We start from the raw sequence: 15,204 nt of genomic DNA, 5'->3' as shown, positions 1-15,204 counted from the left end.
TTTTCCATTTCTATCAACCCCTATATCTGATGAGTTGCTAGTTTCTCCCTCCAGAATGTCTTTCATACTTTTTTCCCTTTTTTCTGTATTCAATTCTATTTCCTTTACTCTCATAATCACTTTCTTAAAGAGTCTCAACAGATTCAATAGACTCAACTATCTTCCCAGTATCTGGCCTCTCATAATTTCAACCCACTTTTACCATTGCCCTAGATTAATTTTTCTTTGGGAAGCTCAGATATATTAAAACGCATTTCCAAATAACTCCAGAGATGTCAAACTTTTAAACTCCAGTCCAGGGACGCCTGGGTGGCTCAGTTGGTTGAGCCACCCAGGCGCCCCATAAACTCCAATCCATCATGATATAATGCTACAGGTAAGACTGGAGCAGATACCCATCAAATAAAGACCGTGGAAGTAAAACAAAGCATTAAGGGAGATGACTTAAAGTCCCTATTTTTTTGAAACCACCCAGAAAAGTTCATGAAACCCTGTGTTTTAATGGAATTCCTTGGATGATGTTTCAGCAAAGTTATTTATATATCTACAAGCAATCATAAATTTACTCCTATTACTTCATCAATGTAGGTGTCATTTCTTTCCAACCTTTGGAACTTTTCAAAAGTCTCATGCTCTTATATCAAAAACACCTCAAATGGTACCTCCACAGTGACAAAGTACCTCCTACCCCAAATCAGATTCAACTTTTATGTTTCTAACACTTAACATATGCCATTTCAGTAACCCTCATACTATAGTTTATTGTTTACATGTTAGTCTTTCTTACAAGATTAGAAATTCCTTGTAGGTAAGGACCATGCCTCATCCACTTCTCTATTTCCTCCACAGAATGTAATAGAATAGGTTATGTGCTGTGGGTGTTCAATAAATGTTTGCTGAATGAAATAAGAAAAGGAAATAGCTTCAAATTAGATAAGCCCTAGAAAACCAGTGTATTGGTGCAAGATTGCTTTATTTTTTGGTGTATGTGCCTTTTGTTGCTACATTTGGACTGAGACTGCTGATTCTCTCTGTTGCTTTTACCTCCATTTAGATCACAAAGACATATTTGCATGACCTCAAACTAGCAATCTGTAGATACTGCCATTGTTGTTGATGGTGACTCAGAACTCAGAGAGGCTTAATGAACTCCTGTTTACTAGGACAGAAAATCTATGTTAGGCTTGACTAGCTACTGCTCTTCTTCCCCTCCATTTCTGTGGCTAGGTACTGATGATGACTTACAGATCACCAAGGCAGTGTTGATTAGACATTGGAACTTCAGTTGAATTTACAAAAAAATGTGCATGAGAATTTGTATTTTCCTTATATTATGCATATCATATTTTTCAATTTGCTATGTGTACTAGCATAGCTATGCTATCCATGGAAGAATGGAAATGGAGAACAGAGATCTGTATTTACCTACTGTTCAGAAAAGGGGAAGCCAAGTGATAATATGTAGTTATTCAAACAACTAACATGATAGCAGCTCTCTAATACTAAATTTCACTACTTGGGAAAAAGGAGCAAACAGTAGCCCTATCACACAGGTTGTTGTAGGATTAACTAAGACAATGGATGGCAAACATTGATAGAATGTTTGGTAGAAGACTTAGTAATTAGAGCAATATAGCAATTCAAAAAAACCTACCATGTCTGGAATTCACATGATTCATAATATAAGAAACATTAATAAAATTGGTCAGTAGGTCAAAGATCTGCTAGAACTAGCCATACCTCCCAAGACTTTACATAAGTTTTTTCTTCCTCAAGATTTATTTATTTATTTGAGAGAGAGAGGGAAAGCATGTGTATGAGTGGGGTGAGGGGCAGAGGGAAAGGGAGAGAGAGAATCTCAATCAGACTGCCCACTGAGCATAAGCCCCATGTGGGGCTCCATCTCATGACACTGAGATCATGAGCTGAATTAAAATCAAGAGTTGGATGCCTAACAGACAGAGACACTTAGTGTCCCACAACTGTACTTCAATTTTTAAAAATTTTTAATTTGGTGGATATTTCAGGAATTAGAAGACTGAAATTAGTCAAAAGAGTTTATTGTCTCCTTACCCCTCATTAAATGAAATGTCTAGAAGTATCTGGTTATTACCGACATTGCTCTTGCCCTCTACCTGAAAGCAGGATTTTTTTTTTTTTCAATTGTCTGAACAGTGTAGTATATCAAAATTGACATAAGTCACGGGATGAGAAAGAATGACAAAGAATTCCTAAACCTGAGACTTTGTGGGCATTTCTGAAATATCCTGGGCTTGGGGGGGGGGGATACTTTTGGTCTTTTAAATTGCAGGGAGTGCAGAATCACCATAACATTCAGTCTCATCTCTTCTATTTCATTGGAGATACCAACGGTTGAATGTTTCCTTAGACTTTTATAAAACACGCAAGACTACTGAAAGTTGCTTTGAAACAAACACAGCTTAATTAAGGATTTTGTATATTACATGTTCTTCTCAGTTATTGAAGAAATATGTCATGCTATTTGGAAGGATTGTGGTTCAACTTCCATGAGAAAAGATGAAGAAACCTGCCATAGTCTATAAATCCCATTCCTTTTCACGGGAAGAACAGAATAGTTTCATGGTAATATCAAGGACATCTCATTACGGGGAGAAATTTTACAATTGGTCTCTCATAATCATTACTCTCATAATTATATATTTATTTTAATGTGCATATTCCTTAAGATGTTTGAAAACTCAAATTACTGAGGTTTTATTTTTAGTTTTTATGTAAAAGGAATTTAAAGCCTGCAATGTTTAATAAATAAATATTATTCCTAAGGAATTCCTCCTGGTAGAAGTCCAGTATTTCATTTGGTAGATAAAAATTGTTGTACATCCAACACTGTCCTAGACATTGAGGATATACCTGAAAAAAAGAAAAAAAAAAGAAAAAAAAGAAACCGCTCTCATAGAACTTACACGTGACTTGAGGGAGACAACAGAAAAACTGACAAACCAATAATATAATTTCATGTAGTAATAAATTCTACGACAAAAATAAAAAAGGATGGCATCCCAATACATGAAAAGGGACTCAGAGGGATCCAGCGTAGGCCTTCTTAGAGGCCTTTTCTGAAAGTGTGACAGGTGAGCTGAGCAGAAGCCAGCTGTGAGAGGGTCAGAGGGGGTTATAAATTGTGAAAACTCTAAAGCAGGAATACATGGAGTCAGTTCAAGAAAAAGAAATGATGCTGGAAGGATGGGTCACTCAGAGGATACTCCTTCTTACAATGTGGATATTCATTCAGGGAGTTACTCATCTCTAAAGTCTATATTCCCTTTGTATCCTTAAAGTCTAGTTCATTTACTCAGGGGATAGTTGAAAATATCTCTTGAGTTTGTCAAAGTCAAGGGATTATATAGAGTTTTTAGAATTTTTCAAGTATGGAAGGTAGATTATTTTTTTTTTAAGATTTTATTTATTTATTTGACAGACAGAAATTACAAGTAGGCAGAGAGGCAGGCAGAGAGAGCAGGAAGCAGGATCCCTGCTGATCAGAGAGCCTGATGTGGGGCTCTATCCCAGGACCCTAGCCCTAGGATCATGACCTGAGCTGAAGGCAGAGGCTTTAACCCACTGAGCCACCCAGGTGCCCTGGAAGGTAGATTCTTAATCCTGGATGGAAAAACAAAAACAACAACAACAAAAAAAACCAAAACAAAACCAAAAAAAATAATGAGGGTGTATTAAAGTCACATTAGTCATATAATGCAAAAACCTGTGTGTATACAGGTGTTTTTATTTGTATGTGCTTTTAAGTTCTTAAATTTTTATTTTCCCCTTTTTGACACTAAGTTCTGTTTCCCATCTGACCAGTTGCAAAATTCACCATGCCTGGGGGAAAAACACATAGATTTATAAACTAGGTAACCTTATTGACTTTCAGGAATCTATGAGTCACCATCACCATCTCTGATGACTTCAAAGAACAAGGTCTTTCTAGGCTTTCCTGTGTCTACAATATAAATCAAGTCCGAGCACATAAATGTCCCAATAATTATGAAGTTTTTTCCTGCACCAGCTGGTGAAATTTGTTAATGTATTTCTTTTTGAGCTTTCTAAGATGGGGGAAATTTTATAGTAAGTATTTTTATTGGAGAGATTTAAGTTTTTAGCCATTCTTTTATAACCAAAAATTGACTCAGTTTTATACAATGACAAAACTGTTTGATAAGCACTTAACCATACCTCTCTACTTCTGTCTTTGAAAGACCACCACGACCTGCATATTTTAAGAAAGACAAATTGGCTTCAATATGATATTTATAAGGCATATGGTTCTCTACCAAAGTGGATGACTCATCAAATTCATTCTAAATTGATAAAATAAATTATTACAGACAATGGCTTTCTGACCCCATTTCTAGCAATGTAGTGATAAAATCAAAGTCCTACATGGTTGTAAACCACGTGTTTTATATATTCATTTTATAGTCACTAAGTAAGAATAAAAACTCTCTGAAAATTTACACTTGATCTTAGCCAAAAGGCAGAGAAGCAATAAAACTCTCCGAAAATCTAGAAAAGAATGTTGCAATTTTTAATCACCTCTGTATTCTCATTGTGAGAAAAAAATAGCAAAAAAAGCGTTTTAAACTAACCACAGTTTTAGAAATTCTGTAGTGTTACCATGTCAGCTTGGGGGGAAATGTTCCCTGTAATTTCCTAAGGGCCATCCTGGGGTCAATATAGTATCATTTTAATTACTTGCATGATGAAATTCCCATTTAAGATAAACTTTCAAATGAACATACTTAGAAAGTTACAAATAATTTGGAGTAAAAATTTGGGGCTTTAGTTGGAAAAAATTTTAGTTGATGAAAAAATTTCATCAGGTCTCAAATTTTTATCTTTTGAATTTCAGTATGATGTAAAAAATGACTTAAAAGCCAAAAAGATGGATAACTAGGAGCATAGTGACCCATCAAAACCTTAAAAAATAAGTCATTACAAAAATCGTTTTAGTGAAAAATTATACAGAATACTAGAAAATGTTAATAGAGCCATGGCATGTAATAATCTTAAGTAACTCTTTCAGGATTCTTAATCCTGCATGTATACACATGTATACACACACAGACATATGAAAAATTACTTTAAGGAGAAATTACTTCTTGGGGTACCTCGGTGGTGCTTGAGTGTTCAACTCTTGGTTTTTGTTCAGGTCATGATCTCAGTGTTGTGAGATCAGGGCCCACATTGGGATCCACTCTCAGTGTGGAGTCTGCTTGAGATCCTCCTTCTCCCTCTGCCCCTTCCCCTCATAAAATAAATAAATGTTTTTTTTTAAAGCTTTAAAAATGAGAAACTACTTCTCACATTGAAATAGTCTACAAAGAAGACAAAGACATAGCAACAGGTTTTCTATATTTTAGTCATTTTCCTCTTCCCTCCTTTTACTTGTTTCCTCTCCATTTCTCACTTTCTGCTTTTTTCTTTTCTTCCTAATGCAACATAATAGCAAGTAGTCCAAGAGTAAGAGGGAGAGTGAGCACTCAAGGCAGAAGCTGTAATGTTTTATAATGGATCTCGAAAGTGATATTTCTAGCTTCCTAGAGTTAATTATCTAGAAAATATTGATTATATCTTTTATTATCAAATTTTGTTTTCATTTAAGCAGGCTTGATTAAATGAGACTCAAACAGGACACAAATCCTGGTGTGAAAAAGTTCACAGACATTTATCCCTTTAGATTTATTCTTTACATTACCCCTACAATGCTCTCATGAGAAATGCAGACTAATGATGGCACTCTCCTTTAATCTTCAAAGGCCTCCTTCTAAACTGCAGTGTCAAAGCTAGTCGAGATCTCTGGTATGGTACACAAGGCGTTTCAGAACCCAATCCTCATCTACTACTCCAGCTTCTTCCCTGGACTCTCCTCATGCACTTACTTACACTCAAATTACCCAATTGCTTAGCATTCTCTTCATAGCCCATGCTATTTCACGCCTCTTTGATTTTGCTCATGTTGTTTCCTTTGCTTAGAACATCCTTACCCAATTTTTTTCACCTGTGTAACTTGAATCCGTACATAATATGCAGCACGGGTGTCATCTCCTCCTGAATCTTTCTCTAATCCTCCAAATGGAACTAAGTATTCTTCTTATATGCAACTGCATCCTGTAACCCATCTATCAAGAGTACTTGTCACATTATACTGAGATTATCTCTTAATATGTCTGCCTCTTCAAACAAAGTGTAGGCTCCTTGGTTTCTATGATCGTATCCTAGATTCTTAGCACAGTAACTGGCACAAAGTCTCCCAATATTTATGTTATTTACATTGGCAAGATCCAAAATGTGAAGCAGATGTATCTTATCAGCTTCTCTTAGGCTTATGCCATTAGGTACTTAATTCCACTAACTCCCCTTGTTCTGAATCCATGCATGTTACAAAATACTTTTACCCATTGCATAAACAAAGACAGTGTTCTCTTATACTTTCTGTAACAAAGACAGTGTTCCCTTATACTTTCCAATCCTGTTTGCCGTTAGGGTGATAAAATATGACTGGCTTTGGCCAAATGATTATGGGCATGACTGACATGTGTTGACATTTGGCAAAGGTAGTTTAGAGGCAGTATTTTTTCTCAGTTTACTCTTCTATCCTGAGGCTGCTCGATACTTTATAGGCTGCCTAACAACTTATCCCTGAACTTAAAAATGTTAAGCAAGATACATTTATTATCTCACAACTTCTAAAGCATCTATGAGAAACTTGGTAAGAGTTCTGTCTCAGAGTGTGTCCCTAAGTTTCAATAAAGCTAGGGGCTGAGGGGAGGATGATGCTATGTTATCTCAGACTGGATGAAGGATTTGTTTCCATGATCATACATGCGGTTGTTAGCAGGCCACATTTCCTATATGGTTGTTGCCTGGATATTTCAAACCTTTACCTTGTGAGTTGCTCACAAGGCACCTTACATTCTCCATAGCAAGATGTCCAAGAGCAAGAGAGAGAGAGTAGGAACTCAAGGCAGAAGCTGTAACCTTGAGGTGCCTGGGTGGCTTAGTGGGTTAGGCCTTCAGCTCAAGTCATAATTTCAGGGTCCTGGGATCGAGGACCGGCTTCCCGGCTTCCCCCCTCTCTCTATCTGCCGGCCTCTGCCCTCTCTCTATCTGCCTGCCTCTGCCTACTTGTGATCCCTCTCTCTCTGTCAAATAAATAAATAAATCTTTAAAAAAAGAAAAATAAAATAGTATTTAAAAAAAAGCTATAACCTTTTATAATGTTATCTTAAAGTGACATACTGTTACTTCTGCTGTATGTTATTGGTCATCGAAGCCGATTCTGGCACAGTGTGAAAAGAGCTACACAGGGTGTGACTATCAGTTGATGCAGGAACATTGAGAACCAGTTTGGTTATAACAGAGCCCACATGTTAAGGTGGTACGTAAAACATGAGGGACGCCTCAACCTTGTGTCATTGTATGAAACAGACTCTCCAACCTACATTAAATGTTAAACAGACAAAAAATAAACTTCTGTGACATAAAACCAGTGAAAATTTAGGGTTTACTTGCTGCTTTGGCATAACCTAGTTATTCAACCAGTGAAGCTCTTCATGTAGATATGACTATCAGAAGAGACTATGATGATTGGATGGACTTCAAGTATTCTAAGATTCATAAAAGTGAATCATTTTAAATAATTAATTTAATCATTAATTTTAAATAATAAAATCATTATTTTAAATCAAAACAGTAGAAATCTTTCCTTATTTTCTTTTTTGCCAGGTTCGTGAATTTGGTTAAAGTGTGTCTGTACTCAGAACATTGACAAAATCATGTATCAAAGACATCATAGCTAAAGGCCAAAGGTGGTTATCATCCCTTAACCTGGTCTCTTGGAATACAGGAAACTGGCAAGCTTTCCCCAAGCTGACATATAATCCTTTGATATCTCCAGTTACTTAAACTTTTTAAGTAATTTTAAATCACTTTAAGTCCTTGATTCATTAAATAATACCTATCTCATAATATTATGAAGAATAAGTGAGACAATATATATGTAACAATGTCTTCTGAAGAGTAAAATACTGCATAATTATTAAACATTCTTCATATCTATTTAATATTGAAACAAAATTACTGGAAAAGATTCAATGATGATAATCCCAAAATATTTTTAAGAATAAAGTATATATATATATATATATATATATATATATTCTGAAAATTTGTTTTTTGTTTATAAGAAAATTATTCTGTTGGAAACAGAATATACATATTCAAAATATATCCTATATCTATTTGCTTGGTTAAAAGATAATCCCTCATTGGGAACAAAAGTAAAATGAATAAACTCAGCCCAAAGAGTCAGCAATTCAAAAGACTCATCATAGATGTTATGTATTTCATCCATTAGTGTCGTAAAGTGTTCCAATGTCTGCATTTAAAGGTCATTTCATGTCTGGTGTGATGGGCAATGCTCTTTGGACATACATAACACCATTATGCTCCAGGAACATATCATTATGTGATATAAAGATTGACTTATTCAATCAAATCAATAGAAACCTGTTATTTTTTTAATTATTTTTTTTAAAAAAATACACGAGTAGGTTTGAAAACCAATAAAGGAAAGAAATATCTTTGGATTATTTGATATATTAAATGTTTAGGTTCTCAGTCTTAAGTTGTGTCTAAAGACAGCACATTCAATAGCAAAATAATCCTTGGACACAATTATCTAACATTTACCCAATGAGTCACCCCATCCCCATCCCAAACAGGCAAAAGCATTTTTGGCAGCAACTATTTTACCTTGAAATTTTGTCTTGTAAAGTAACCCCAGCCTGACCTTGATTAGCTTATCAAATGAGCTCATCCTCATAGTTGAAGAACTGTAGTCTATCAGAGATAGAGGATGGCAACATGCCAGAACAACTCTGTAAATAGTCTAGAGGGCACATCTAAGCATCATTTCCACTCTTTTTTCTTCTGTGTTTCGGTCTGAGTCAAGATGAGAAACAAGGGAGACAGGATGAAGTAATGGAACACAGCTGGGCCATGGGACCTGATCAATCCATATTTGAAACTTAGTTCTGCTTCTTACTGTCTGACTAAACTTCAGAACAAGTTAAAATAGCTTTTGAACATCATTTTCCTCATTTGTAAAACAAAGCTCTTAATCTCCTTTTAGTTTACTATGAGGCATCAATAAAATACATATATACATTGTGGAGCTTAGCATTCAGGACTTAGCATTTGGTGCTCAATAAATATTCTTCATTTTCCTTTGCAGTGAGAAGGGGAACTAGAGATGAATCCTCAGGCTCTTCTATCAAAGGTCACTGACTGACTCCTATTAGTAAGCCAGTACTTAATAGAATATGCATCCCTATAATTCTGAGTTATGTCATAATGCTGTAAGAAGAAAGACAGAAAATTATTTTTTCTGTCTTTTTCAGCAGTGGATACTCCTGAATATGGGGAGCTGAGTGAGACTCCAACTAACATAGCTGCAGTACCTAATGATTTGCAAATATATTCTAGAATATAAAATGATGAAAATTAATGTATGTATATATATAATATATACATATGTAATATAAAACATATATGTATGTCTTAATGAAAAGAATAAGAAATTTTAAACACTAGAATACTGTATTTGCATTTGAGTGTTAGATTTGGCCTTTTTTGAAAATTGTTATTATTTTCATTATTTCGATTTCCTCATTTTTTTCAAATATAGGAAGAATCCATTACATTTACCTTATCAGTAGCATATATTATGTAATTATTGTCTGTAAATGACACATGTTGCTGTTATCTATGAGGTAACCATTTTAAAAGTTATCACTGAGATTCTGTTATAAAATAACACTTTGTTATAAAATAAATAAAAAACATGATTTATTTTACCCAGTAAAGCTAGGTGGTTATGTTTTTAGTCAAAGTGTGGTGACATCAGTTTAATACTTATTCAGATAAGCATATTTTACTTTATGTAACTAAAAATACAAAAGTTTAAAGCTCCATGGCTACTATTACATTTTACCCCCATCATTCATGACTTCTATCAGGTCTTGGCAGAAATGAGTAATGTATTATCTCTAACATCCTTCTGTCTCCTGTGTAGGAAAGGGTGGGTTTAGAAACACCCACAGATGTGAACTGGTCATTAGAAGAAGTAGGAAATAAATGTTTCTTAGGCTTAGAAGTAGTACAAACTTGTAACTCTTGTCAGCTGCATATCTGGGACATATGATTAACTCTGTAATAGGCAGCCCATTACAGATCTTCCACCCATCTCATCCTCCCAATTTAACTTAAATGTTATCTGGTAAATTCCTTAATAGACAGTGCACTTCAACTGAGTTAAATCAACATATTACCTGTGTATGTGTGTGTGCACACATGCTATTTAAAACATTAATAGTGACAGACCAAACAACAGCCCAACAGCAACCCATAACTCTGAGTAGATAGGACCCAGTGCAAGCAAATTTAAGCTGAAAGAGAATATTATCCTGATACTTAGCAATGACTTTCACTGAGAGCTGAGAAGGCAATGTTAAGTAGTTAGTATGAAGGCACTAAACACATATTAGGTGATGAGTGGGTGGAGCCAGTATGGAAAAGGAGAGCAACATGTGCCAACTCCACTTTACTAATAGCTTTTAGGAAACATCTCAATTAAGAAAAAGGCAGAACAGTGGTTGTAAAGAGCTACAGAGCTGCAGAGTGATCATGGAAGCAGAAGACAGCTGCAAACTACATCAGGGAGAGATTTCAATAGTGGGAATGAAGGGATAGAAATTAGCACTCAATGCCTACTATGTGTAAGAAAAATACAGACACACACATCTGTGTCCTTCTCTGTATGTAATATTATACATAAGATTTCTATAAGGCCCGTATTATCAACCTTAATTTTCAAATAGAAAAAACAGAGAGTTCAATAACATGCAAATGGTCATACAAGAAGCACCAAGCACAGCTGGACTGTTGAATGTTCTCCTCATTTTTCATATGGAGACAACAACAGAAAAGATAAAAGCATTCCAGCTTAAAAAGAAATCATGATATCTTTGAATGCAGAAGTAAGATAGGTAGAGACTTGCTCATTTCCTCCAGCTGTTTAATGCTTGAGTTGACTAGAACCCACCACTCTGTCCAGTTTCAACTCAAGGAAAAATAAGTAGGAATAACATCAAATACATTCTTCTGAGTGTCCCCAAGAGCCCTCCCCCAACACATATTAATTTTAAAAACATAATATTGTTCAAAATGTACTGGTCAAATAATTGAATGCATCTATTTGGCTATAGTACAAGACATACTTAGGAACAGGTTATATGTGGCATAATTTTGAAGATACTGGAAAAACACTGTGTCCAAAAAGAACTTTGTCCTATCTTCTTTCCTGTGACCTAAAATTCTATAAGTAGACATGCATTTGTCTTTTATTAGAATGCATATACTCATGAAATTTAATGTAGGGTAACTTTTGTCTTATTTTGAATGACTTGTGCTGCATTTTTTTTTCAGAAAAATGTTTTTCATCACTGGGAAGAAACACATGATACAGATGGGAGAAGGGAAATGAGAGAAAAGAACTGTGGAAAGAAGAAAAAGAGGTGGAGATGATCAAGGCTTTGTCATTCTGCTCAGGGCATATCCTGTTACATCATTTTACAAAGGACATTGTAGGGGAAATGACTTCTAACTGATCACATTATATCTGAAAGTTCAACAAGGTTGAAATTTTCCAAGTAGTCAGTTACATGAAAGTGCAAATGGTGAGTAGATCTGAAGGGTCAGGGATTACATCTGCTGCCCACACTGTGGTCTTTCACCTTCATACCTAATAGTTGCCTCTTTATCTTGCTTGAATAATGTGATTCCTTGTCCTACCACTCTATGCATAAAATTACTTTTACCAAAGGGGCAAAAAAGCAATGCTCCATCTAATCCGTTTTGCAAATTTGACAGTGATATCAAAGAGCAGGAAGTTGTCTGTGAGTAATGAGACACTGATCATTTGTTTAAATGTCAAACTTAAACTTCATCAACTTTCAGGGAATATGTCAGTAAAGAATGGGTTTCGGTTCAACCAGGGAGGATTTCTGTGTCATTTAGTCCTTAAGAAAATAGCTGTCAGTGTCTTGAAAGCCCAGTGCTTTGAGTAAATTTTTCTTTTTAAGCTGAATGGAACTGGCCATTTCAGCACTTGGGGCTGTGGACAGTGCTCTTTTCCTTGACACTATGAAATACATAGAGGTGTTCCCTTCTTGAGACTAAAACACTCCTCGGGCTTGCAAACACGTACCCCTAAACTATGCAGTTGGAATATAAAGACTAGGCATCAATATTCTGTGTAAGGCCAGAATAAAGTAACAGCAAAGGGAAACAAATTTCACCACAGAGATTAAGCCTGTAATAAAAATTAGGGAAGGGGAATAGTTGTGATTTGCAGCTATTCCTGCAAAACAGGTCAAATTTTTACTGCAATGCAATAACATTCCTCTCTGGATAGACTTTTGTTGGCGACAATGACAGAGCCATTAACCCTTCATGGTAATTTATTAACAGTGGACATAGATGCAAAAGAGAACAGGAAGTACATTTAATAGGCTTGTAGAAAACAAGGAGCAAAGAACTCATTCTCTCAATGCTTTCTAGCTGTAGAGTAGAAAACCAATGGAGAATTCTGGATCTGAGCTCAGAAGAAATGCAGTTGAACCTGAATTATGTTCTTTAATAAGCCATTTCATTTCTCTAAGTCTTGTTTCTTCTTCTGTCAAATGTGGGTTATTTTGAGGTTTAAATGAAGGTATATGTGAAGGAGTCTGGCACATGGTAGGTACTCGATGAATGTTCAATTTAGATTACTTACTTATCATTAAGTGTTGACATAACACAGTGATATGTTTCTATGCTGGCGGCTATGTGCTTTAATAGTTGTGACTCTAAGAATGGATTCCATGAAGGGAAATAAGAAAACCATTATTATTAACACAATTATCTTTATAACAAAGGACCCTAAGTGTGTGTATTTTCACCTTCTTCCACCTTGTTTGCATCACCCAAAGATTCCCTTTATGTTTACCTTTAAAACATCAACAAAATAAAAGTGCCTGAAAACAATACAGTATTATTTAAAGAAAAAAAAAAAAAAAACGTTTTCAGAGGATTTGTATCTCTCTTAAAAAAGATAATATTATACTAACTCTCCAGAATGCTTCTCAATCACATACTACCAACTACCCTGTCTGCTGAATTGGTGAGAGAGTACTTTGAATGCTTCCTACCAGACTGACACATTTGGGGAGAGAAGGTAAAAATCAGATTAGTGCTGAAAACCGGTAAGTTCCTTACCACCTCCGTTGCAGCTACAGATTCTTTGCTTTGGACTTCAAAGCCACTCAGCCTCTCTCACCTTGCTCATCTACCCTTTTTGTAACTGAAAATCAAGAGCATCTTATCCTAGCTCCCCCCCAACACACACACTGCGTCTCCTCCTGTCATTTTTAACAGATTGCCTCCACACTGCCCTCTGCATTTGAAATGCCTCCTACTCTCCATTCATCAAGGTACACTCTCCTTCCATTCACAATTCATGTTAACTCGTCCCTCCCTTCCAAAGCTCCTTTTAAGTGGATTCCCCAGCTGCCCTAATAAAACTACATCATCACAGCCCCATACCACACTGTACCCCCTCCCCAACACTCAAATTGTGCCAAGCTGGGAAGCCCATGGGGAAAACTATGTTTGCATACGAACTCAGAGACAAATAGGGAGTCTAGCGTTAGCTTGGTCTTGTCTTTGGACAAAAATAAATAAATAAATAAATAAATAACGAAATTTCCCCAAGCCTGGCAACAAGCATGCTGGGTGGGTGGGGGGGGGGCGGCGAGTGGTTGAGTGGATGGATGATGAATGGATGGAAAGGCGGATGAATGATTGAGATCTCTTTGGTACTTTTCTCAGATGCCCCTCCTTCTTGCCGGCTCCTGGCATGGTTCCTGTTTAATTTAGCTTCAGTGCGTGAGTGCACCTCCGTGCTTCACCTCTGTCTCCGCTCCCTGCCTTTTTATTACCACCTCCAGACAGAACCTAACCTCCTCGCCAAAGGGCACTCTACCTAGCTCACAAATCCTTTGTGACTTCAATGGCCACTGAGAGCTCGCTCCTTAGGAGCACGGCTTTGCCCTCTGCCAGCTTTACCTCTCCAGAAAGCCCCCGAAATCCCCGACTACGTACGTTACACAAAAGGATGACGAATTTCCCTATACTCAACAAAATCCACCTGGAGACCCTGTTCTTACCCGGCTCTCGCCACCTATAACCGAGATGATCGGAAAAGAAACGCGCTTCCCCTCTTCTCCTGAAGAAAAAGAGATTACCATTCCAGGGCTTGGTCCTGGTTCCGAAAATCAGAAAACTTTTTTTTTTTTTTTTTTTTTTAAATAGGAAACCCCACCCGGAGAGCAGCGACTGCTTTGTTTGCATCCCAGGGGGAGGGAGGGGTCTTCAGAGCCTTTGCAGCCTGGGGCGGAGGGGACGTGACAGTCCTCTGGAGGGCTGCCCGGGACCAGACTCACCCAGGACGTTCCCAATAAGAGCCACCACGAACACGATGATGTACCCAGCAATCAGGACCCACTCATATTCTTTCGGGTGTAGGTATTCCCTCCACAGGTACCGCAGGAATTCCTCGTCGTCATAGTCGGTGGGGTTCAAAAAGGGCTCTTGAGTTTCATTCAGCTCCGAAGCAGATGACCAGTTGCGACAAGGGGGGGAGTCCTCCAATTTGGTACCGGACATCACGGGCTCGAGTCCGGTTCCGCTCAGTGCCGCAAGCCGCTCTTCGCCTGCCCCATGAGCACTGTGATTTGCGGTGCGAAAGGCGGCGCGGAGACGCGAGAAGGGGCTCCAGAGCAGAAAATGACGTGAAAAGTTACTGAGCCAATGCCTCCGGAGTCTAGTGCCGGGCAACTTCTGCGGCGGCTTCTCTGTCTTTCAGACGATTTTGCACCGCGAAGAGAGGTGGCCGAGGAACTAGGGACCAGGCACTGGAGGCTGCAGCAATGACACCGGGAGGAGAAAGCTACCTCGGGCTCGGCTCAGGCTCAATTACTGCTCATTCCAGCACCGAGTCCGCAGCTCACAGCCTCCACCCGCGCTGAGGGAGAGCTGAATCCGAAGGGGGTTGGGTGGGGG

General features: G+C 37.4%; 1 protein-coding gene and 1 pseudogene across 1 annotated transcript in view; both read right to left on the bottom strand.

The window, feature by feature from the left end:
* Positions 1 to 14,854, bottom strand: part of HCRTR2 (hypocretin receptor 2) — a 109,237-nt gene extending 94,383 nt beyond the window's left edge. Inside the window, exon 1 of the mRNA XM_059178285.1 lies at positions 14,586 to 14,854. Within this exon, the coding sequence (XP_059034268.1) occupies positions 14,586 to 14,808 (223 nt within the window). The 5' untranslated portion in view covers positions 14,809 to 14,854. The remainder of the gene's footprint in view (positions 1 to 14,585) is intronic.
* Positions 4,371 to 4,529, bottom strand: LOC131835023 (U2 spliceosomal RNA; annotated as a pseudogene).
* Positions 14,855 to 15,204: the final 350 nt, after the last annotated feature.

Source organism: Mustela lutreola, chromosome 6 (assembly GCF_030435805.1).
Source record: "Mustela lutreola isolate mMusLut2 chromosome 6, mMusLut2.pri, whole genome shotgun sequence".
In the NCBI taxonomy this organism is placed as follows: Eukaryota; Metazoa; Chordata; class Mammalia; order Carnivora; family Mustelidae; genus Mustela; species Mustela lutreola.
This window is presented reverse-complemented; position numbering and strand designations above follow the sequence as displayed.